The sequence below is a fragment of the Drosophila serrata genome, unplaced genomic scaffold (assembly GCF_035046125.1).
Source record: "Drosophila serrata isolate PLE 108 unplaced genomic scaffold, ASM3504612v1 contig_376, whole genome shotgun sequence".
Classification (NCBI taxonomy): Eukaryota; Metazoa; Arthropoda; class Insecta; order Diptera; family Drosophilidae; genus Drosophila; species Drosophila serrata.
This window is the reverse complement of record NW_028257274.1, coordinates 2,459,109-2,484,729: the sequence shown is the minus strand read 5'-3', so window position 1 is coordinate 2,484,729 and position 25,621 is coordinate 2,459,109. Positions and strand designations below refer to the sequence as shown.

General features: G+C 37.1%; 1 protein-coding gene across 3 annotated transcripts in view; it reads left to right on the top strand.

Moving 5' to 3' along the window:
* The window catches only part of hth (Meis homeobox homothorax), a 206,354-nt gene that overhangs the window by 159,157 nt on the left and 21,576 nt on the right, over positions 1 to 25,621 (top strand). For all 3 annotated transcript variants that reach the window (XM_086839726.1, XM_086839725.1, XM_086839724.1), the window contains 3 exons: positions 1,950 to 1,997; positions 19,760 to 19,855; positions 25,070 to 25,093. In XM_086839726.1, the coding sequence (XP_086695852.1) occupies positions 1,950 to 1,997; positions 19,760 to 19,855; positions 25,070 to 25,093 (168 nt within the window). The remainder of the gene's footprint in view (positions 1 to 1,949; positions 1,998 to 19,759; positions 19,856 to 25,069; positions 25,094 to 25,621) is intronic.

The following is a 25,621-nucleotide window of genomic DNA, read 5'->3' as shown; positions in this document are numbered from 1 at the left end:
CAGAAAAATAATATCACTAAGTATTTTGTATTATGTTACTCTTTGCTTAAATTTGTTTAAATGAAATTCAAGTGTAAAAGAAATTAAGCTTTGTTTAAAGAATTTACTTTAGTTATTGTACAAAGAATTGAAGAAAGTATGACAAATCGATATATATCGATAAATAAATTGTTTTCCCAATATGCTAATTAATATGCCTGATAAAATAAGGTATAACATGCATGAATGTCTGATTCAAGTTACACATAAAATGGTACTTGTATACATTTCTCTCAACTTGAAATCAACTTAAAAGTAATTCCCATTTTCCGCCAGTGCATTGCCAAAGAAAGAGTCAGAAATAAGGGCCAAAAGACAGGACATCTCCGAGACAAGGACAGGCTCTCGAAGAGGTGTTTTGTCGCCAGTTCCTCCAATGCTCTACCTCTACCTCCAATTGAGTGCGAATTGGCATTTCATTTGGCGCATTTGGCATTTTCGGGGCGCGTTGATCATTTAGCCGTGTTTAGTGTCTGTTGCTGTTGCGCTTTTTAATTTCGTTTTGTGATCAACAAAATAAAAATAAAATAAGACAGCGAGATAGTGGTGGCACAACAACAAAATGATTTAAGATGTTCGACTGTCACTGGTGACAACATTGACAGTAAAATTATTTCTACGCGCTGCAGAAGGTTAATTATCGTTGATTTATTTACAACAAAAGTAAAATAAAAACTCCCGCTGTGTTGTAAAAATCAAATTAAAATTACACCTAGTGTGTGTGACTTTACAATATATGGAAGTAGTATAATATTCTTTTAGGGATTAACTTGTTGGCTTAACAAAATATTCGAGCTGACTCTGCAAATGCTTATGGCCTTAAAAATATCCATAAAATGTCACAAGGAAATCACTTGCAAAAAAATAAAGCTTATCCACACACATATACAAAATTAATAATTTATTGAAATAAAATGCGTGCAAATAAAATGCGGCACAAAAAAAGATAAAACACGGCGAAATTGAGAGGAAAAAAATAAATATATACCATGACAGCCATAAATAATTAACAATACAAAACCGAGAGATGAAGAGCAACAGCAGCAACAACAGAAGAGGATTCTGCGTTAATTTGCATTTTTGTTTTATGATAACAAAAGCAAAAAAAAAATAAATAAAAGCGAAAAAGTTCAACAAACATGGCAAACCGCAGGCAGGCACAAAAATTAAAAACACGAACACAATGTAAAAATATTAAATTAACATTAACAGGGAAATGAAACGCGTGGTTAGCGAGGGCGCTTGTCAAAGTGAATTTAAAATAATTATTGTACATTATGCGCCGCAATGCGTATTAAATTAAATGCTGCACAATAATAAAATTAATCAAGCACCAAAACAAAAAACAATACAAAAAAAGCAGGCAGGAAAACCAAAAATTGCAGAAAGGTGGCGTAGAAACAAAAGCTGAACAAAAGCGCACAAAAACTATAACGTTCCAATAAAATGCATGTAATTAAGCGTTTTTAATGCTTCATTTATGGCGAAAAAGTGAGGGAAATGGGGGGAACATTTTATCCATGAGGTGAAATCTGTATCTGGATTTTAAATACCTCACAGATTTCATACCGTGATAATGTAAATATAGTGTATTTTTCATGATCTTTGCTGTATATTTAAAAGGGCACAACATGATTTTAGGATTTATTTTGAAGCTTAAATCTATAGCTTAAGATTACTGCTAATATTTATATAAGCACCAATCTACCTTCTATTTACTTATCTAGGGTATTTGCAAAAAAATAATTAAACATTAAAAAATCTACATATAAAGCAGGCTAGATAAAAATCATTTTGTATTTAATCCTAAATAATTATTTATTGCTAATTAGTTTAATGGCTGCGGTCATTTCCTTTCATTTATAATTGAAATTAATTTAATATAATTTTCTCTCTTTTTCTATTTGCAGATGGTAAGTTCTTATCATCACTCAATCCTTCAGAACTAACATATGATGGTAAGTCACATTCCACATTAAGTCATTTAACACATCTTTATAAAGTAGATTGTTAGTATTAAGTGGGGATTTTATATATTTGTAGATAGATTTCTGAATCATATTTCATTTTTCTTAACACTCCCCTTGATATAATTTTATATTTAGCACAATATTTATACCTCAGTGTCCAAAACACGTGCTACCCTTCAGTTCGCACATCAATCAAAGCTTCGGGCATCGATATGGATCGGATCGCCTTGGTCTTTTGGTCTGTCTTGGCGTTCTTTTGATGTCTGTCACTAATCCTGTTCGGAAGATCACGTTCCAGCCCGTTCCACGCCCAGTTTGGTCGCGGCCAGTGGCTTCCTGTTTCTGCCATCTACTCAAAATGAGAAATTTCTTTTTAATTTAGACTTAAACACAGACTGGGGGACGAGACAAGGCCCGCACGCCGGACAGCTGATAAAAAATCATTATAAAGTTAAATTTTAATTAAAAACTACAATCGATTAAAGGCCAAGGGGATACGGATACTGTCTGCGGCTCATAAATTGGGGATCGGCGGTCTCTCTTGGACCTTTGCAGCTTTCAACGTGCATGCCTGCCACGCCCCACATCCTACTATATACGATGATGATGAACTTGTGCCAATTTTTGAAGCTATAGCGAAAAATCAGTGGCAGTTTCTTGATGTCGATGATGTTCAGATAGTATAGTATAGTGTATACCGGCATTATATAAGCGCATTTCGCTTTCATTAATGAACATGAGGCACAAACAACAACAGAAGAAAGAAAAAAAAAGCGAATGGTCGAGCGCCCGGCACGTGAATTGAAATTTGATTTATGATCGGCGACCGACCGGCTCTCTCCATGTGAGGTTTTTCCTTCGTTCTGTATTTATTCTTTTTTCACTTTTTGCATTTTATTATTATTTTTTTGTTGTTTAAACTTGACTTGGACTAAGCAGCCTCCTTTGGGTCGTAAAATCCATGTCTCAGGATGCAGTTTTTCCCTCCCTTCTTTATGATGCGTTAAATTGAGGAATGGCGTGCCAGAGCATTTAAATCGTTAAAAGGCAAGTGTAATGCCGCACAAATATATAACTCATATTCGATTGTTTTTCCCTGCACTGAGGGAAAATTTGGATAAAAACGGTCAAGGAAAGTCCCAAACTTAAACTGAAATCTGTTGATGAACATTTTGATATTATTTTTTCACAAAAAGAATGAAATTAGAAGCTTTAAAGTATTTATCTCTAAGGTAGAATCTTTAGAAAAATTCTTTAAAAATTCTCTTTGCTTGTAATATTTTTCCCATATTTTTAACTACCAAAAAATGTACTCCCCCTTGACCCTTTTTTTTTAGGTCTCACCTTGTCTTAGCCCTTGTGCAAAAATTCAAGTTCGAGAGACCTACTAACCCACAAAAAAGGCGCTTTTATTTTAGGCTCGCCAATAAAAAGGAGAGCAGCCAAACAATATGCCAAAAAGTGTAATTTGTATTATTTCCCTTTTTGGCGGGAGGGCAGACAGTCACGGCCAAGAGCATAAGGCCAGACTGGTGGGGGGGAGAGGACAGGTCCCGTAGCAGAGCGCTGACTGGAGAGCATTTAAGCACAACTTTAAATAATCGTCTGTCAGAACTGTCAAACAAGCCGGCGAGCGCTAGAATTAATGGCACACACACACCAGACACACACACACCCAGCGACAGAGACGGCAAGAGTGGGTGGAACACAGACAGAGACAGAGACAGGGACAGAGACACAGCTGCAATTTGTTTAACCCTGCGCAGGCGCACAGCGTCCATTGAACCTGCAGTTCGAAGTTTTGCAGTTTTGCCATTTTTTTTTTTTGTATTTTGTGTGTGTTTGTGTATGTGGAGCACAACTTGAATTATTGTTTTTACATTCATTTATATATATATATTTTCCCTGCTTTTTTTTATACACATATATCTGTGAGTGTTTGTTTTTTTCGCTTTTAGCGCAGTCGCAGCGAGTTAAAAACAATGCCATTGCCATGGCGGTGCTTTATCACCTCCTCCCCACCACTCTGGCCATCTCTTTCTTTCGTGCTGCGGACCCTCTCTTTCAGCAAGTGTATGTGTGTCTGTGTTTGTGTGTAAAATTAATGTTTTTGTGCCGCAGCGGGCGAACTTTCAACTGTTGCTGCTGCTACTGCTGCTGCCTGCCTCAAGATGAAAAATTATTGCTTTTAATTTATTGCATAAACAAAGGCTACGCCAGCGGAATAAAAATGTGTCTGTGTGTGTGTGTCGGTGTATGTGTGTAACGGTTCTCAAGGTCACTGTGCGAAAGAGACAGCAACTGGGGGCTTTCCCCGGCTTCGCTGCCAACTGTCAAAAATGATTTAGTAGTTCAAAGCCGCGTTTTGCGTTTTACGTCTGGCTGCAAAAGTGCGAAAAATATGGAGAGGGCAGCGGGAACGTCCGACAGGCAGCTGTCAAATGCAAATATAGCAGCAAAATATCGCACAGCAAGGCAGCAAGTAACAATAGCCATCACACATGGAGAAAATAAATATAGAAAATTAGATTGGAAATCATATTAATTAGAGAAAAACCAAAGAGTGTGACCAACTAAGGAAGTGTTTACTTTAGAGTGGCCAGGCGTGGAAAGGATGTATAAGCAAGATTGCAGTGTGGCCAGAGGAAAAATGTTATGTCAGGAACTTATTAAAAGAAAAGTTATATAACTAAAATTTACTAAAGATGATTAATTACTTATTATTTCTAAAGCAATAAACTTATTATCTTTGATCAATAGAAACACTTTAAAATATTTTAAAGCGTAAACATCTCTCTCATCATCAATTATATTTCTCTCAGTGCACTTTTTGACACATTACAGGCGACAACAAAATTTTGACAGTTAGCAAAGGTCACACCGAAAGTAAAAGTTGACAGGCCTCGAGGTGTGTGTGTGTGTCTCGTTGGTCAACCGAAAAAAGGGGGGAAGGTATTTTCGTTCACATTTTGATAGATTGACATCATTCCGGCCTTTCATTCACTTGTCAAGCGCACAGTTAGCGAATTTCTGCGGCTGAAACATTAGTTTTTTATAGTTCATTGAGCCACCAAATAAAAAAATAAAACAAGCATGAGAGGGAAGCATCAGAATCATTGACAGCCAGCCACAATAAACTGACAAATCAAAATCAAAAACAAACCAAATTAGCTAGTCATAAAAGCGTCTGGAATGGCAACTGTTGATAGATCATTTGAAATAAAATACACAACACAGTCGGACGGACCATGATTTATGATGTTTGATAAATGAGAATTTAATAAATTTTTCAGCTTATTTTGGGATTTTCAGTTTTTAGTGTGTGTCCCGCAGACTGCTGGAAATGGCAATTAAATAAGTGTGTGTGTTTAGTGGCGCTCGTTCCAATAGATTAACGGGGTCTTAATGTTGTTTGATGGTTTTCTTGGTTTTATTTGCCATTTGGCTTTGCTATCAATTAGCCAAAGAGAATACTTTAATTTAAAATAAGTCTTAGATATATGGCCAAGGGGGAAAGAAGTTAATAAATTGGATTAAACTGGAGACATGCAGGATATTGTGTAGTATTAGTTCTTAAAGAAAAGCAATCTAAATGATTTATTTTGCTTACAGTTTTAGAGTTTCGAGTAAAGAACCCAGTTTATTAGTTTTCAAATCAAATAAACATTCTTTCCAATCTCTAAACTATTGTTCAAGTGTACTCAAATTGTTTCAAGCCATTACTTTCCCCCAAAAATTGAATACCCCAAACCGTTTAAGTCACTTTCTTTGATGCCCTGCTCTCTTCTGGGCTCATCATAATTCCTTGGCAGCCACCGAAAGTTCTTTAGCCAGCACACTCACACACAAAACACACATAAATCCCGAGGTCCCTGCCAGAGTTTGTTGTCCTCGTGAATTATGCATGCAACAAATTGTATAAAAATTTCTGCAACTTTACGTTGTTACGTGCAGAAATTTGGAAATCAAGCGAAACGAACCCCAGAAATTTGAGGCGTACTTGCTAATACGGGGAGAGAGTAAGGGGGCAAAGGCCCAGAAGGACCAGCAGGACTCTGGTCCCTGGTCGCTGGTTTTCCCTGACTTCCTGGCTTAGCCCCAGTCAACCCCCAAAGGATATGCCGGAATAAATATATACAATTTTATTTTTTTGGTTGCGTCTCTTCTCGGCGTTTACAAAGTGATTACTTCTGTTTAAAAATTGATGCCCCCGATGTTGGACACGTTTTCAATTTCCAGCAAAATGGCGCGTGCTGGTCCCAGAAAAACTTACAGGTGCCGCCAGAACCATTTCCCCATCAACAAAGTGAAGTGGAAACTCAAACTCAACTCAATTCGAAGTCAGAAATTGTCAGAAAGAAATTCCTTAAATGACTTTGTCAAGTCGTTAAAAGCAAACACTGTTTGGTGTCGCTGTTTGCTTGTTTTTGTTTTTTTTTTTGTCTCGTTTGGCTTTAATCACCGATTGCTGTCATGTCCGAGCTGAATGGCAATTAAATGGTCTACGAATCGTTAAATCATTCATGATTAACTCACTTCAGCTCCCTGTCCTTGAAGATTTAGTGCCGTTGAGAATCGTTAAAGATATCTGCCTCACATTTTGGATCGGATCGGTATCGGTGTATCGGTAACTTTTGGGGCAAACTGACAAAGCAGACGAACTGCTGTCGCATAATCGATAAACTTTGATTGGCACTCATAAAACCCATTAACCGGTTCTGATTTTTTTTTCTTTAAGCAAATTATTTATAGTTTGGTTATAATTGTTGGGCACTGCGAAAAAGTTTGTTTAGTAATGTAAATAAGTCTAAAACAGTTACTAAAGAATAAGGTTAATCTGTAGCTTTTGGTGATAATTGTAAATTTATAAATTTCAAATCTTATTTATTTGTCAGAAAGTAAATACTTCCAGCTTGTACATTTTCAAATTGTTTAATATAGATAGATTTCCTATGCATTTTGTACAGTTTCTCAATTAATCGATAAATATTTATCGCTTTGGAAAATAAATCGAAGGAGGCACATCTCTAAACATGAAAGATTGCAATCTTTATGTAATAAAGACTTTTTACACTTTAATTAGGGAATATATATTAAAATTTTTAAACAACTAATCATTTTTTCACCGTGCATTAAAGGTAACTTGGCACAAAAGTCTGTTAGCTTGGCTAGGCCCAAATGGCTTTTTAATTTGGTCAACGAAAACGGGTTGGTTGTTGTTTGCTTTTTTCCCTCTACTGACTCGCTTCATTTTTCTGTTTTTTTGTCCATTGTGTCTGCGGGTTTGACATTTAATGGCCTTTTGCCTTTGGGGGGGAATGTGTGGAATGTTTCATTTGCATATGCAGCCTGCGCCCTGAAATATGCAACGGTTTTTATGTGTATGCGCGCATAGCTGGAAGGTGTGCGACTGTGTAGAGTTAAGAAATTCCTATTAATTCATTATTTCATTTATTCCCAACACCACCACTACCACCATCACCATGGGCATGATGTTGGGCGAAAAGTTTGATTAAACTTCCCGCCAATGGTAGCCTGTATATAAAAGCCAGAGTATGTATGTGTCTGACCCAAAGTTTCATATAAGTAACATATATAGATAGCTGGCACCACCACAGGAATAATCGAAGGGAGAAGTTGCCGAGTAGCAGAAGGATATCCATTTGCCAAAATAGCAAAACTTGCATAAAAACTTTTGCGCAACAACTTGGACTTTTTCATCAAACAAAAGCAAAAGCAAAAAGGGAAAAATAGTGGAAAATGAAACAAAGTTTTAATGCAAGCACCCAAAAAAAAAGAAAAGCAAAAACAAGAACAACAAACAGGATAACTGGTGGAGATAGACAAACTTGCAGCACGCCTCCTTCGTCCTTGTTGCCGCCCATTTGCACAGCTGTCAGTCAGTGGAAAATATTTCCCAGAGTACGAGGAACGAGAAACAGAAAGAGATAGGGCGATGGGTGGGAGGGAGGTAGAGAGAGTGAGAGCCAACATGGCGAACAAAAGTTTTGCTCGCTGCGGCAAAAAGCGGAAATGCATTCAAAATCTAATATGGCAGCCATGGTCATGAGCAGCAGCAGCAGCTCCAGCTCCAGACCCCAGACTTCCCCCTCTTTCTCTCTGCTTTCTCTGGCATTGCAAAAGTAGCAGCTAAACAAAAAGACTAAAGAGTGCCAAAGAAGAAAATGCAATTTTCTGAAAAACCCATTAAATGTTTGCCATCAAAAAATAAAAAAAAAAAGAAAGGAAAATATATATATATAAAAAAAAATAAAGGATGAAAGCAAGAAAGTGGCCAAAGAGTGAGAGGGAAGTAGAAATGGGAGATGGAGCAGAACCAACTGGAAATAAAGCAAACTACGGAACACCAGAAGATGGCGGCATTTGCCAGTGATAGACTGTGTGACTATGTGCATATAGCAACTAGCTTTATATATATATACATATATTCAGGTTTATATCTAAAAAACTACAGTCGAAAAACCCAAGGCAGTGGAACTTCTTGCAGCTAGAACTTTCCCTATTCAAATCCGTTTGTCAATAACTAAATTAGAAAAAAGAGTTGAATGAGTAAAGTTTTTAAAAAAGAAAACTATTGATATACTTTGGCAATACATAAGATTATTTAAAGAATGAAAATATAAAGAAACCTAGGCTTTAGATACTAAGAACCCTTTGATAGCTTACTTAAAATGATATATATCATAGCCTACTTTTGGGTGTCTTTGAAAAATTTCTTTATATATTCAAAACAGGAAAGAAAAGTTCTTCTTAATTTAAAACTAATACATTCCCTACTTAAACTTCTCATAAAAACATCTTCTTTCAAGCTAAAATGCCTTAAATAAATGTTTTCCATTTAAAGAGTTTCAACTGTAATCTCCCCCATTTCCCCAAAATGACTTGCAATTTATGTATATTTTTTACTTCATCTCATATAAAGCCATTAGCAGCACTTTAAATTTGCCTCAAAATGTGCTGAAGAAAAACTTTAAGCTGGCCTCGCACAACAGCCTGAGAGTTCGAAGGCTCACATGTCAGAGGCACCAAAGGCAGCACAATGTGCTGATAGAGCCATTTACGCCGTCAGCACATAATGATGGAGGGAAAGTTTCAAGGGGGCGGGGGCGAAAGGGGGAAAAGCGATGGAAACTCGAAACGAGAAGGAGCAGCTGCAGCGGCTGCGCTTTTCTGACGGATTTCCCTGGCACATAGCAAACATGGCATAGCAGCACCAGCAGCAGGAGTAGGAGCTGGAGCTGGAGCTCCGTTGCCTTGGGCTTAGACAGACGAATACGTCCATAGATGCAGACGTGGCCAGGAGCCAAGAATATCGGCTAGCAGCAGCAGCAGCAGCAGCAGCTGCCAGGACCTCCAGATGGGTGTATGAGTGTGTGTTTGTATGCTCGGGCAAGGATATATGCCTGACGATGAAATTTAATGGGGTGCTTTGATGCGATTGGTTTTCATATAACGCAGGCGCTTAAAATCATCGAATCATTCAAAAGAAAACTGAGCTGACTGCTCCAGCTCTCGCACACACACACACCGTGTACTGGGGGGAAAAGCTTTTCCAGTCGCAGAAACGCAGCTCTTCTGTGTATAAGAATTTTTTCTGCTGACTGGAAATAAAAGAAATGTAGAAAAATAGGAAAAAAGGCAAAACACAGAAGGAAAAAAAAACGCAAGGCGAAAAAAAATATATATATGAGAGCATTTTCCTTGGCCAAGCTCGGGTTTTATATAAAGAACGAAATGACGACGACAGCTTGAGAGGAAAAATAGGGAGTGGAGTGTGCAAGTGTGTGTGTGTGTGTGTGTGTGTGTGTGTTAGTAGAGGGAAAGCAGCAGGGAAAAGCAGTCGGAGTTGGTCGGAGTTTTCGCCAATACGCACACAGACAGCTGCCGCACACACACTCACACAAATACATGCTAGCTTTTGGGATGAAAAAAGCTTTTCTTCATTCTATATGGCTTGCTTTAGTTTTCCTTTTTTTTATTTATTTATTTATCCTCGTATTTTTCTCTAGCTCTCGTTCTCCTTTGTCACAGCTATAATTTATATATAGGAGAGGGGATATATAGAGTCTAGAAGTTGCTATTTTACATATGAATTGGTTTTATGGCCACTCGAAAGTGATAATCAAATTTAATTTGCTCAGACCTTAAAGCCGATTTCTCTGTGTGGGCTTTAATAAAGCCCATAAATCCTAAAGGTATTCAACAAGTTCTCGGTGCATAAAACAATGCCTGAAACTGTCACAGCATGAGAGATACATTAACACTTTAAGCCAGCGAAAACAGCCCAAGGGAAAAGTGGTTTTTGGGGAAAATGCAAAACTCCCGAAAACTCGCGGCAACCCCATGACAAATCGCTCCTTTTTCGGGCTGTCTGTGGGCGAAAGAGTGTGCCTGTGTGTGTGTATGTGTGTGTGGAAAACGCAGTCAAGCAGTAAAAACAACAAGGATACACTGGGAAAATAGTTGGAAATCAGAGAACAGTATTTTGAATTAAGAAAATGTAAGCAAACAATATTTAAAACTATTTTAATGAGTCTCTGACAAGCAAGTTTGGTCACTCTATAAATAGTTATCCTTTGGTCACTTTTTTATTAGCTTGGTCACACCACAAAGTGAGTTTATTTAGCCTTGGCTGCATTATGTAGCAAATATTTCTTTAAACAGCTTAATTTTTACCACAAAACATAAACAAGTCACTCTTAAATCAGGAATTACTCAGATCCTTCTGTTTTTCCTGTGCACACACACAAGCTCAAGCACTCACACACACACACGCACACTTATCGATTATTGTATAGCATACTTACGGCCGTCATTTGGCTTTATTTATTTTTGGTAGTTTGGTAACCAAGCAGACAACCAAAAAAGAAAAGAATAATGAAAGTCATGCTTGGTTTACAGATTCCTTAAGCTTCTGTTTTCTTGTGTTTTTTTTTTTCTGCCCGTAATCACAATTTGTTTGTCTGCCTACACTTATAATGTAGTCGAACTTGAGGCGATCTGAAGCTCAGAGGGGGCTGGCTTTGTCTGGGAAAATCATTTTACAGCTGGCGGGCCAAAAGTTTTCCCCAGTTGACAAGCGACTATTTAACACGCGTCATAGCATGAATTTTACGACACACACACACACTCCGAGTGGGTCGGAGGGGGCAGAGAAAAAAATAAAAGAAAAACCAGTGTCAAGGTTAACGACCAATGAATTTATTTTGCTTGAATAAATTTTACGATAATGAGGAAATTGTCGTTGTCGTTTTGGGTATTTTTAATGGCCGTAATGTTGCCGGCTATCTCTGTGTCTCTTTGGTGACTGTGTGTGTGTGTGTGTGTGTGGTGAAATCCGGGCGGGTTAAGAGCATATATGAATTAAATAAAAAATTGTTTAAAAGTATTCTTTATTAACCCGGACAGAAGGCAGCTCTTACCAGTTGATCTTTAAGCCAACGGAGGAGTTGTTCTTATCAGAAATGCCGCAAACGTTTTTCAATTTCCGGTACGGCATAGTTTAACCACTCAAATGTTTTGGTGGTGGCTTTTTTTCTGCTTTCCAGCCGGGCAGGACTTTTAGCAGGACCTCGCGCTCCTGGACTTTGCCTGTCGAGCCAACTCCATTTTATGTAACATTAATTCTGTGATTTATTAGGGTCACGTGACCGTCAAACGGACGACTGAAATTGCACAAGTCACGAGCCAAGCCAGACGACCACAAAATAACCATTTTTACACGGCAAAAAGAAATCATTACAATATCATTATAGATATTTGAGAGGTTATAAATAATTTTTGTATAATTTTTAATTGATTTCAAGTGTCTTTAAATATTATATACCTCGAAAAAGGGTGCTAAAGCTGATTAATAACTTTGCTAACTTTCTTTACCTTTCTTCTCGACTACATTTTTTCTCTCTGCACTTAATACTCGCTCTATATGTAGAGCTCATCAAAGTCTTTCAATTCAAATCACTCGTGCAAAAATCACCATCGAAATTCGCCACGAAAAGTATTCCTTTTGTTCACTCTTTAAGGAAATTTGCGGGCAGGTAAACAAGTTTCTCCCCACCTTCGAAGGCTGTTGTGTGTTGCCTGGTTAGGTGTCATAAAGTGCATTCACATGAATGCGATAAAGTTTATTGTCAGCCAGAGCTTGGAGATTTCTGGATGGAGAATATACAGAGAGACAGAGAGACTCAGAGATATATATATAGAGATTGAGGGGCCAGATGCTGCTAAAGGAACAACAAGAAAAATTAATACCAAAACATTTGCTGGCCTGGGTCCGTTGTCCATTTGTCCATTTGTCCGGGAGATCGCACACGCCTACGCAAACATGTCGCAACTGTCATTTCAGCTTAAGTTGGTCCATTGTACGTTTATATTAGTCGCGGGACAAGATACAAAAAAATACAAAAAATATACAAAAATAAAGCCAATGAGAAGAGCTTGTGTGGGCATAAAAAACGGTGAGAAGTCACAGGGGAGGGGGCCAAGAGTTACGAGCGAACCGATCCAGACTTTCAAATTCACTTCAAGTGTAAAGCGATATGTGTGTGTGGTGCAAAAAAGGATGTCGCCAAAAACCGATGACACAGGCTCCCAAGAACGATGGAGTTCCATAGCTTAAGTTACAAGTCATGTTCGAGGTGTGGCCCTTTATTTTTATTGCATTTTTTACCCACAACCTCACACACAAGGGGGAAAAAACAACATTTCAAATTAAAGCAGCCGTCGGGTCTGACACAAAAAATTCAATACAGAAAAATGTTTAAATTATCTTTATTGTTTCTATTATTTTAAATGCTTTTTATTAAACATTTAAAAACAGTTTCACTGATTCTATTTTAAGGAAATTTCTACCAATATTTCAAAACAAAATCACTTTAAGGCCCAAACTAAAACCACTTAGTTGGCTTTAATGCATTAGAACTGGCTTTCCCCCCATAGATATGTATGTACGTACATTCGTCTATATGCAAGTTTGCCTTTTTGCAGCCATTATTTTCATAACTATGCGCGAAAAGCTTTTTCATTTAAATTAAAACAAAAGCAAGCAACAAAAATTCCTCAACGCGAAAAAATGGCTGGTTGGAATACAACAGAAATATATATATAAAAAAAAGAACTGGGAAATGCTGTGAAAACGGCAGCGGAAAATGCCAGCCAAACTGCAGCAGCAACAAAATAGATAACTGCTCTGGTTTTCCTCTTTTTTTTTTTTCATTTTTTTTGTGCTCGTAAAGCAGCTGCAGCAGCGCCACCTTCCGGCCATCATGGCGAACTAAAAGAGGGGCAGACAAAAAAAAAAACACAAAAATTCATTCGGTGCATGTGAATAATTACACAAAAAGCCAAGAAATAAAACAAGAGTGAGGAAAAACTAAATGAAAGATTGCAGAGATGAAATGCCAATGCAATTTGGGTTAACAACATTTTTTTTTGTTTGCTTTTTTCCCCACATGCCAGCAGCTGGCCAGCTTTAATTTTTTTTGGCCAACAAGAATTCAATAAAGGAAATCAAAGCCTACATAGTATATATATATATATATTTATGTATGTATAGTAAAAGATTAAACCAATATCAACTTGGTAACTATATCTAATCCATTATTGTTAAGCTTATCTCGGCCAAAAATAAAATTCATTCATAAGAAAGTAGCAGCTCTTTTGGGATTTCCCTTTGTTTAAGAATTGATAAAGTTTATCAAAAGAGATTAAAGGCATTTGATAGCTGCAAAATATACAAAATAATATTTATATTTTAGTTGTTATTTAGTTTTGTTTACATCAAAAGTGAAGCTGGAATTGCAGAAGTAATATTCATATTGAGGGAAATATTAACTTTTTAATATCATCTCATTTGCAATGGAGTTCATTTTATATTTTTGTTATACAAGTAATATTTATTTATTTCCTTTACCCTTTTCTCTTGTAACTAAAATGTAAACTAAATAATATTTAAATCACCTTTACTGACTACTCAAAACCCCCGACGGCAATGCAAAATATATTTAATTTAATCAAAAGAGTAAAGAAAAAAAACATGTATGCTGCCTCAAAAGACCGGAACAATTGCTGGTCACTCACACGTTACCTGTTTTCCCAACTTGTTTTCCCAGTTTTCAGGGCCACCCCGGTAGAAGAGGGTCTCTGTCTCCCATAGCATTAACCTATGCAAATTTCATATTCCGCCATAATTTTTCGCTGCCATCATTTTGAAGTTTTCATTCCAAAAGAAAGAAAAGAAAACTTGCTCACCTGACTGACTAAATGAATCCATCCCAGTGAAACCACCCGGCTTTTTAACCAATCGCCCACCCATTTTCCATTTTCATTTCCCTGCCATTTTCCCCTCCCTAGCTTTTTTATTTTGTTGCCTCGCTCCCCCATTTTTCGCGAGACTTTTTCTCCCCCCTTCGTTCATTTGGCGCGTTCAACCAATTGGAAAATTTACACGTGCAAAATGTTGAAAAATTGTTGCGGTTTATGTATTTTATTTTAAAATGTTTTTTTTTTCTTTTTTTGTTTTTACATATATATATATATATTTTTTTTTTTTTTTGCAACCCGGCCTGCTATTTGTGTTATTCCGAATGTCGCCTGAAATTGTTGGGCATAAAAATTGAGAAAAGCCAGCGTAAATTTCCACACGGCAACAATTTCATTTTAAAGTCATAGTATATGCAAATATACACACACGTGTCTCTATATATATGTATGGGTGTATTTTTTTATGTTATTTAAATGTGTTCACATTGTTGATGTTGTTACTGTTGTTGTTGTTGCTGTTTGGGCTTTTTGTAATATTTTTAATTTCGCCCAGGCAGCGACATAAATCATTTTGTCGCGCATTGCAAAAATTCCAAAAGAGCAAAGCGAAAAAAATTACAAAAATTTTTAAATTAGCTCGCATGGGAAATGTGGAAAGTTGGTGCGGGGGACAGGAAAAGTTGCTGAGGGGGGTGGGGGTTGTGGAATTAAATTTTCATATGAAAAACTCACAGATAACAACAACAAGAGAGAGGGAGAGGGAGAGAGAGAGAGAGCAGGGAACAAAGCCAAATAGTAGAAAATTGGAAAGATGAAGTTGCCTGAGATACCAGGAGGCAAGGACGCCAAAAGGGGGGCTGCGCTGACGAAAAAAGCAATTTTCAATTTTTCTACACAAAAATGCCAAACATTTTCCTCGAGGAACGAGGGGGTGGTGGTGGTGGTGTCTCTGCTGAAGGGAAGCTTGTGCTAAAAACTTTGACGACAGCCATGGTGGGCTGTGCGCTAAAGGGGGCGGGCCAGCGCGTTGGCGTTTGCGCCTTGCAGTCGCTGGCAAGTGATAAATCATTTCAACTGTCACTTTCGAAACACAATTTTATCTAAACACAGACACAGACAGAATGGCTCACACACAGACGGACGGACAGAGGGACGGACGGACGGATGGCACAGCGACAGACACATTTACACAGAGAATAAAACTTTTGATGGGGCTAAATCATGTCATTGTGGGTGGTATCTTAATTATCATAACATGGGAATATGCTTTCTTTATTGTTTAATTATTTTTATTACACAATTAAAGAAAGGAATTTTATAATTAAGTACAGTAGGAAGTCAAACTAGCTACTCGCTACTCGCTAACTTTAAGACGAGTGCCACTTTAAGCGAGTTAAATGAGAAGACTTCAACTTTAGTATTATAACTCTCATGTTTATTTACCATTTATAAACTAATTAACACACGTTTTTAAAACCCATTTTCCTTATATCTTACGGTATCATAATAATAATTAAACCCTTAAACCTTCTCCAACTTAATTTCTCTAACTGCATTGAACGGAATTGAAGAGACTTTGGCATTGGGGTGAAGTGAACTCTATGGAAAATGGAAAATTCGTTTCGTTGCGTCTGTTGTTTTTCTTTTTTCTCGACTTTGTGGTAGGGGTTAGAATTTTCGTCTGAGTGGGGTGAGGGGGTCATAATGGGTGTTAGTTATAATGTGTGTTATATGCGCGAGTGTGTGAGTGTATGAGGAGTGCACGGATGATAAGGCAAATGCATTTTGGAGCTCTGGGGCATCTAATCAATGCCTAAGCGCCATTTATCAGGCCCACGGGCACTTCACTTGCTTCGGGGGGGAAAATTCGGAGGGGAAAGTGAGGGGGAAAATCAGGGGGTGGGGGGAGACGGAGAAGAATACTCTTAGCTAGAGGCTGAAAAGCGAATGGGGTCGCCACCAAAATAGTGCCACTAAAAATAGAAAATGTTTTGTTGCGTTTCTAACCAACAAAAAGGCCAAAAAGCAAATCAAGCGAGAAAACAACAAAACAAACTTTAAATATAAATAAAAGCAAAGAAAAACGGAGAAGATAAAATATCTAAGATCACTTGAAATACTTTAAAAATATGTTTAAAAGAGAAAATGAAAACAAAAATAGGCTCAACATTTGGCAAAGCAAAATATAATTTAAAATACATATATTTTAAATAATTTCAAGGTCTTTTATACGAATTCTTAGTTCAATTATATTTAAAAAACTAAAACCAAGCTTTAAACTATATTTTTTAAAAAGAATTTATACATAAAACCCACAAAAATTTAATTAAAAATACAAGAAAATAATAATACACAACAATAAAAATCTACAATAATTTTAAAGACAAAGAGCAATTAAAAATAAATACAAGAAAATAAGAAATAGCCCACAAAACAGGCCAAGTTAATTAAGAATACATTTCTGAAACATATTTTCGAGCGAGAGAAGCAACAAAATATAATTTAAAATACATTTCTGAAACAAGCTCGCCATAAATGTTTTAGCACATTCTCAAAATTGAGAATTGTGACATTTAAAAGACCCATAAACAAAGAATTCGAAAGAGTCATGTGTTGTTTTTATATTCTTTTTTTTATTGTGTCATTTTTCAGTTAATATTCATATTATTCAAGGCATTTTTTTAAAGCGTTAAACTGAAACGAATTCGCTTTGTACGCTTTATTGATTTAACATTGCCTAAGAAAAGGTACAAAAAATAACAATAATGGGACAAAATCTAATTAGTCAAGTCTGAGTAAAAATCGAAAATCATTAACTTGGCAGAAAAGCAAAAAAAAAAAAAAAACAAAGAAATATATATAAAATACGAGCGCCCATTGACTGGCGGCAACTCAATTCGCCTCATTCGCCCCATCAAATTCGCCGCCTTGCACTTGAGTGTCTTCACTAGCTTGGTCTCGCTCCCTCGCAGAGCGACTATACTGTGTGCGAAGAGTAGGTAAGACGGCAAATGGCGCTGCCTTCTTACGATATTTAAGCAGCTAACTTACGATACGATAATCTTGCCAAGGGGAAATAAAAGCGGGCGAGCGAGCTAGAGGGAGAGAGAGCGAATCTCGCTCTCCGAAAGCCTCTCTCTGTCTCTTTTGCCCTCTGTTTTTGTTGTCTTTTGGTTTTGTTTTTGTTTTGCTTTGTTTTTTATTTTTATTTTATTTCATTACAATAAAAACGACAATAAAATTTTTTAGTTCAAAGATTTATGTGCGAACAATTTTGTGTGTATGTTGTTTTTTTTTCGGTTGTTGCCCTGCTTGTCGTAGTAGTTTTTGTTGTTGGCACCCAGAAAACTCTATTAATTTTATTATTGATTTTTGGTTGACTGCACAGCAAATAAAAATTAATAAATATAAATGGGATTTGGTTAGATAATAAATAAGGATTTCTGGTAAATTTTTGTGGACTTTTGGGGCTATTTTTTAATGGTAAAATGTACTCGCAAAATAACTTCTTTAAAAGATTTAAAAAACGAAAACATATTTTCTTTTTTTAGTTATTAACTTTTTTATATATAAATAAAATTTAAAATTTATTAATATTTATTTTTAATGAATAATACGTGTAAAATATTTAAATTCAAAGCAATAATAGGAAATATGAGTTTATTATTTATTCATATTCAATTTATTCATTTGAAATTCAACTTTTTATTACTAATAAATTATTAGAAGTAAGTTTTTTCTCACTGTCATGTTTGTTATTTTTTGTTGTTTTCGCTTTTCCTTCAACAATTTATTCCCGGCCAGATTATGTTACATTTTAATTGGACAGGTGCAGTGTCAGTGGCAATTTAATAGTATTCCATTAAAAAAAAAACAAAAGGCGACTTGCATTTGGTGTGTCCAAAAAAATATATAGAGGCGTGGCACAAAGTGGGAGGGGAGGGGTTGGAAAAGTGGGGTGATGGGGTGGCTGGGCATCGGCACCACCCCATAAACACCCCACAAAAGCGTTCATAAAACGTGCCCATTTACTACCAAGAAAATTGCCCATTAAGAAGAAAACCAAGCGCAGTCGCCCCCTTGGCTTTTCCTCAGTTTTTCCTTCCTCTCGAACTGCCCAGCATAGGAAAACCAGAAGCAGCAGCAGAGAAGGCAAAGTAAAAAAAAAGGAAATTTAAATAAAGGTGCGTTGGCTTGTCTGCCCTCAAGAAAGTGCTTAAAAAAATAATAGAAATTGCCTGGGAGATTGGCCACGGAGGGTTGTGCTGCCTGCTTTCCTTTGTTTTCCCTGAGTTCCGCCTCTCCACTTTCCAGTTTTTCCTTTCCCGCCCTCGCATTGCCTCTCATTGTGCTTTAAAGCCAATAAACCAAATTATTATTAGCGCCATTTTCATTCCATGCTTTTTTTTCCTTCTTACACTACGTATTTCATTTAAAGTTTTATGCGCTTAAAGTGTCCATTGAGGTTCTTATGTTTATATTTTGTGGCCAATTTTGGTTTGATAAGCTGCCAAGGATGGGGGGCTTGGGAAGCTTTGGCCTTGACGGGGAGGGAGACCCCTATTCATTTAGAGATTATGGAGCATTTTTTGGGGAGTTACTTAGGCCAGGTGGAAGAGACCTAATATTTCGTAGGCGCGCACCTGTCACTCACGAAAAGGTTGACGAAAGACCAAGACAACTATCTGTAAATCCCAGACTTTTCTATCGGAGATATAAGATACACAGTTCAAAATGGTAAAGTAATAAGAAATTTATATAAAAAAGCATAATATTAGTGTGACCGAAAGTCTAAGAGACTCTGCTTTGGAAGCCAGTGTGGCCCTACCAAACTTACTTCTCATTTCCCATGTTCGCTTTAACATTTATTTCTTTTAACTTGGCTTATTAGTTTTTTTTATAGTGTACTACCCTCACTCCTCCATTTCCACAAATATCATAAGATATATGCGTTGGCTTAACATATTCAGTGTGCTGTCAATATCGGTTGAAAAGCATTAAGTTGACAAGTGTTGCGAATTGTGTCAGTCAGTTGGTGGCTTAAAGTGGCTCAAGATCTTAATGTTGCGGATGGATGCCTTAACTGGAAATGAGTTTCATTTCGTTTGCCGAAAGGCTTTACTACGCGGAAAATTGAATTAATAATTGTCCAGGGTTTTGCCCTCTTCATGTCTTCTGATAACTAACTAACTTGTTTAGGTATTAATTTACAGCAAAGTTTCTTGGGCTCTTATTTAAACAATTTTATTGTTATCACTGGGGGGTTAAATATAACACACATGATGAGTTTGGTTGATTTAAAAAGTAATTCTAAGGGCATTTAAGGGAACTAACTTTGTAATAGAAATATGGTTTTAATTTCCTTCTTTCATTTTTCATTATTTTCATCTACTAAAAATTAACTATAAAGCTACTAATTCAATGGCTAGAATATTTTAGTAACAATCGGCTTTTCTATTGCTTTTCAGGTCGATGGTGTCGAAGAGAATGGTCCTCACCTGCCGATGCTCGCAATGCAGACGCCTCCCGGCGATTGTATTCCTCAGTCTTCCTCGGTAGTCCTGGTAAGTATTAATCTCTATAAAAAATATTTATTAAAACCTCTACCTACAACTATCTGTCTGTGAGGGACCCACTGATAGGGAGGCCTCTTATCATCTAACTTGAGCTATCATCACGAGACCAACTGACGTCAACGTTTCCATTAGATTTCTATAATTTACAACATCATTTTTTGGTCTGGCCTTTCCGCCTCACAGTGTGCTTGTTGTTTTCTTATTTTGTTTGGTTGGTTACCAGGTTGGTTGCTTTTAATTTCTGTTGCTGCCCCATCGATGCTGCCTCAAAAATCCTAGAGAGAAGAGAGATCAAGCGTCTCAGATTGTGCCAAAAGAGTTAACGTTAATGGCAAATACTAACAATGGCTGCTGCCGAGAGTAGGTAATTTCTATAATGATATACGAACTGGCATCGCCCAACGGCCAAAAGCCTTCTCAGCCAGGGAGATCCCAAGCGAAGTTTCAATCGTGGAAAAGTGAGAGAAAAAGGAGAGACTTAAGGGATAATTATAGGGTTTTTACCCAAAATTAATTATATTTCTAGACAGAAAACTAGTGGAAATACCTCTTTAAACTCTTGTTTAATTACTTTAGTATTAAGCCTTAAAATTTTTTTTGTTTTTGTATAGTTTTTCAACTATTTAAATCTTATATATTGGGTAAATTGTCAGATATTTTTTGCCAGTGATCTCTTTGAGAGAAGTGCGCCTGATCGGCGGCCATGGATCAGATCAGACATTCCGCCTGCGGCCCCAAAGTATCTTGAGTTTTGCCGAGCCTCCACTTCTCTCCTTTTCTTAGCCTGGCCAACAGCCAATGCCAATGAAATGGCCATCAAAATGGCATCGACATTGGCCCCAGCCAACGAACGAACGCCTTCAATTGTCTACTGAATGGTGGAGTGGCTTTTTAGCCTGGTCCCCATAGTTGGGATCCCAAAATGCGTGCCAATTACATGGCGGTATGGCGGCATGGTTGTTGCTTTCTTCTAATAGCAAATACTGTAATCAAAATTCCATAACATGGCCCAAAAGAGCCAACCTGCCCCATTCGCTTTGGCAATTCGTTAAAGTCAATTTGCAAATCATTTTTCCATTGAAACTCAATCTACGAACTACGTGAAAATACCGAAAGGCAAGAGACCTAAAGGCAGCACTTTGGTTCCTACTCCAGCCTCCATCCTCGGACTCGGTCTGAGCCACAACCTGAACCTCATCTTCATCCACATCCACATCCACAAGCACAGTGCCTCTTTTTCATCCTCTTGCCGCATCGATAATAATGATTTTCTTTGAAATGCATACTCGAGAGCTCAGCCAGGCTTAAAAGAGGTACCCCAGAGCAGCAGCCTCTTCTGACAGACAACTTTGTGTGCTCCACCTTCTTTTTTCCCTCTTTGGGGTTTTTTTTTTTTCGATGGCTTCGAAACGTGGTGTAATAATACTAAATTGTTGCTGATTATCCTTTTGGCGGTTTGCCTTTGGACATGTTCTCCACAGACTCAGCCTCAGTTTCAGTCTTTTGGCTTTTACCTCTCTTTTGCATACGCTTCGCCCTGAAAATGGCGTCACAGTCACTGCACATGCAACCAACAAATACAAAAAAAGTTAACAAAAATAAAATAAAAGCAGACTACACTCCAAGATTCTGGGGGCTTTAGAGCCCTGCTCTGCATCTCTATTTTGCTGCAGAGACGATTTTGAAAGAAATCAAGCAAAAATCAAAGCCCAAGCCGCCGCAAGTCTCTTCAGACCTGGAGTATTATAGAGTGCGGAGCATAAGACTACGACTACGAACTTGGGTTCTCCATTCTACAGTCTTCAGTCTACAGTCTTCAGTCTACAGTCTTTGGTTCTCCTCTGAAGAGGAAGGCCCCCAGAAAGTGTACAGAAAGCCCCACTTCAATAGTCACATAAATAGACTGTGAGTCGCGCTCGAGAGTCTTGGGGGCTGTTCGGCTCTGGCCAAATGGAAAATCGTGTGCCGGTGTTCTTACACTAAGAAAATAGTTTAACAATTCTCTATAATTTAATATTTATTCTATACCTAATAACATTTAAAAGGGTTTCAAGGGTTTCTAAAGATTAATGAAGCTTCAGAGATAGTAAATTGGGAAGGCAAAAGAATTTCTTAAATCCAATTAAATCATAGAAGCTCTTCTAACTTAATTTACAGATTTTTATTGAGTTAAAACTCCTTTTAATTCAGTTAAAATTCATTTTATATATATCTACATATATATAATTTCTCTCAGTGCCTACCAACATCTACTTCTATTTGTGTCTGTGCCATTTTTTTGAGGTTTTTCTTCGTTTTTGGTGCTTCATTTTTATGCTTCACTTGGCCGCTTTGGCTTTGTCGGCACTTGAGCTGCTCTTTCAGCCAGATCCAACTCTTTGGCTCAAACTCTTCGGAAAGTCGGCTAAAACTACAGGAAAGAATAACAACAACAAAAACCAAAGGAGAGAATACAAAAAAAAGGCGGCCAAAAGCATTTTCCAAGCGTTCAAATGTTCGCGGAAAGCTCTCTTTCTTTTTTTGTTGTGGTAATTACCGTTAAATGACCCAAGTCCAAGACTTTCCTTCTTCAGTCTCAGTCTCAGTCTCCTGTCCCCCTGTCAGATGTCCAAAATGTTCCAAGTGGAAAATAACAACAATACAGAGAGACTGAGTCTCGAGCCGCCAAGTTGTCGCAGTCCTTGACAATTGTCAACTGTTTCAAAAGCCTCAAGGCTGATTCGCCGTCTGCAAATTAATTGCGCCCAAAAGCCAGGCGAGTCGGGCCCAAAGAAGATGAACAAGTAAAGAGGAGCAGCAGCTACGATCTTGGCCCGGCCAAAAGGCATACAAATTTTGCATACCAAATGCCCGACCAGCCAGCCAGGCTGTGCAAAGTTTTTCTGTCTTCGCTTTTTTTTTGTTATTGGAGAAGGAAAGGCTGCACTTTGCATTTTAAACCAGAACTTTGGCTGCGAAATCAATTAACAAACAATAAACGTTTGTTGCCCAGGCCAGACACGTATTTTATTTAAGTATCTAGAATATTAAAATGGGATCAGACACGACACACCACCAAACCACTTTCTGTATGGGGGTAAAAAATAAATACAAAAACGAAACGAAACATTCAGTACAGAACCAAGTTGTAGAGGGGGGAAAAAAATTGAAGCAATGCGTTGCTGACATTCATTGAAACGTTTTTGGAATATCTGAACGATTCCCAAAGTTGCCTTTGCTTTCTTTCTCTGCAGCGCGGATAAATTCCCAAGCCTTTTCATTTTCGAACTGCAATGTTAAGCACTCAGGCTTAAATCCAAGAAGCCAAGCCGAAAAGATGCAGAGAGAGAAAAAATCTAGGAAAATGAATCAGAAAAAATTAAAAACAAAAAAGAAACCCGAAAAGAAACTAGCCTAGGGAAGTTGAAGATTTTATACCTTTGCAGTTTGAAATTGAATAGTAGGATCCAATCGGAAGTCTATCATAACTAAGATAAAAATATTCGCAATCTTTGAATCGATATTTATCGATATTTTAACACATTTATCGATAAATTGAAGTTTAAAAACCTCATAACTAAGACAAAAAAGCTTTAAATTTCATTCGGAAAACTGTCCTATGTTGGATTTTATAAGGTTAATAAATCTGCGTACTCTTTTAAAAATGAAAAAAAAAAATTAAATTTTTTTTCTCAATATTTGACAATTTTACCAATTATAAATTTGGAAAAAAATTAAAAATTTTTATTTTCAAGCAGAGATGTCTAGATCGATTCAGCTTTTGATGCTGATCAAGAATATATATGATTTATAGGGTCGGAAATGATTACTTCACAGCATTACAATATTCGGACTAAAATTATAACAACCTACAAGGTTATCAAACAGAACCTAAAAGTCACTCAACAATTTAGTTTAAGGGTTTAAAAATGGATTTTCATAAAGCTTAAATTATAGTTTTGAATATGTATAAAGCTCGTAAATGATGTCTTTATATATATATTTCTTTTGGTGTACCATCAACTGCATCGAGTGCCACCCAGCAATCGTCGACAGTCACCGCATTGCCATCAACTTAAGACGATTATTTATGAACTGCTCGAGGGGGGGTTTAGGGTGTTAACCGACTCTGTAAGAGAGACTGGAACTTAAGATCCGGACTCGGACTTGGTCATGAGCTGGGATAGGGACAGGGACTGTTGATGGCCATTCCAGGACACTGACATTCAGCGAGAGGAAGGAGACATTGGGGCACGACAACAAAAACCCGACACCGACACCGTGTTCCCAATGTACCAATGCGTGTTCGATGACTTAAATGACAAGAAGAACGCATCCCAAGGCAAAGGGGCCCAACCTCAAAAGCCAAGTTCACAAAATACTCTTAGCCATGTCATTACAAACTGACTAAATGACACCAAGGAGATTGGTGTGCAAAAAGAAAGAAAAAAAATCAAGTATTTTGTACTTGCAAGAGAGATACTTAAACTGGATAATCTTGCCTGAGAGGAATTTTCAATTAAAATTGGTAAAAAATTAAGGGATTTTACCTTTACCTCTTCAAAAACCTCCTTTGATTTTGGTTTCCTTCACTAAACTCTCATAATAAGAGTCACCTCTGTTCCAAGATCTCTCAAAGATTAAATATTATGTATATGGGATACCTTAGATTTGCATAATGCCCCCTAGCTAAAAATCATAAACAAAACACAGCTTCAAAAAACCATAAAGAAAACAAAACACAAAAATATGATTTGCGTGCGAAAAAGCCAAAAATAAAATGATGCTCCCAGCTCTAGAAAGATGTATAATAAAATAAAATAGTAATAAAAAATGTTGAAACCGAAACGGGCATTATCTTTTGTATTTTTTTCTTTGAGGCTGCATTTGATTTGCTCCAAATATTTTTCGGTTCGCACTTGGCAATGATTTCACAGGCTTCACATAGTTTTGATTGATTGCCACAGTCCCCACGTCCTTTCCCTTGTTTTTTTTTTTGGCGTGTGAATATATATATTTCATATTTTTATAGCCAACCAAAAAAAGAACAACAACAATTTGTGGTCTGCCCGAAATTTTTCATTCTTTTTTTTAAAGGTTTGTTGTGAGAAGATTTATTGTAGTCAGGTTTGAGAAATATTTTTGAGTTAGAGGGCAGGTGGTTTTTATTTTTTAACCTAAATAATTAACTAATTTTTGCATTTTTTTCCTCTCTATTTGCAGACAACTTTGGAACGAGTGCAAGCGGTGAGTTTACTCTTTATATAATTATTTGCTTAATTATTATTACCAATAAGGTATAAGGCTGACACGCCCACGAAATCATGGTCTTAAAGTCTGGCCAAAATGGTGACTGAGAAGAAGGAGAGAGACGACCGACCACGTCTTGAACTAAACTGAAAATTGTAGAGTTTGAGTTGGGGAATGACAGGACCCATAATTATAAAGGCCCATAACCCATCATCAGTTTTAGCTCTCTCTCTCTCTCTCTATCCCTCTCTCTCTCTCTCTCTGTCTCTCTCTTTCTTGGGGTCTTTAGTTTTCCAATCCCTTGATTTCTGGACTTTGGGCTAAAGGAAGGGTATTGGTATATATATATATATATATAAATTTTGTGATTAAGAGCCATCTTATCATTATTATAGAGTGAGCGCACGCTCTGTTTCGGTTTTTGGGGTCTTTTTGGATAACCTGAGGGGGTTGGGGGGATGTGAAACAAAAACGACTGAAAAACTCTGAAAAAAAAAAATATAAAGAAAGAAATACCAAAAACCG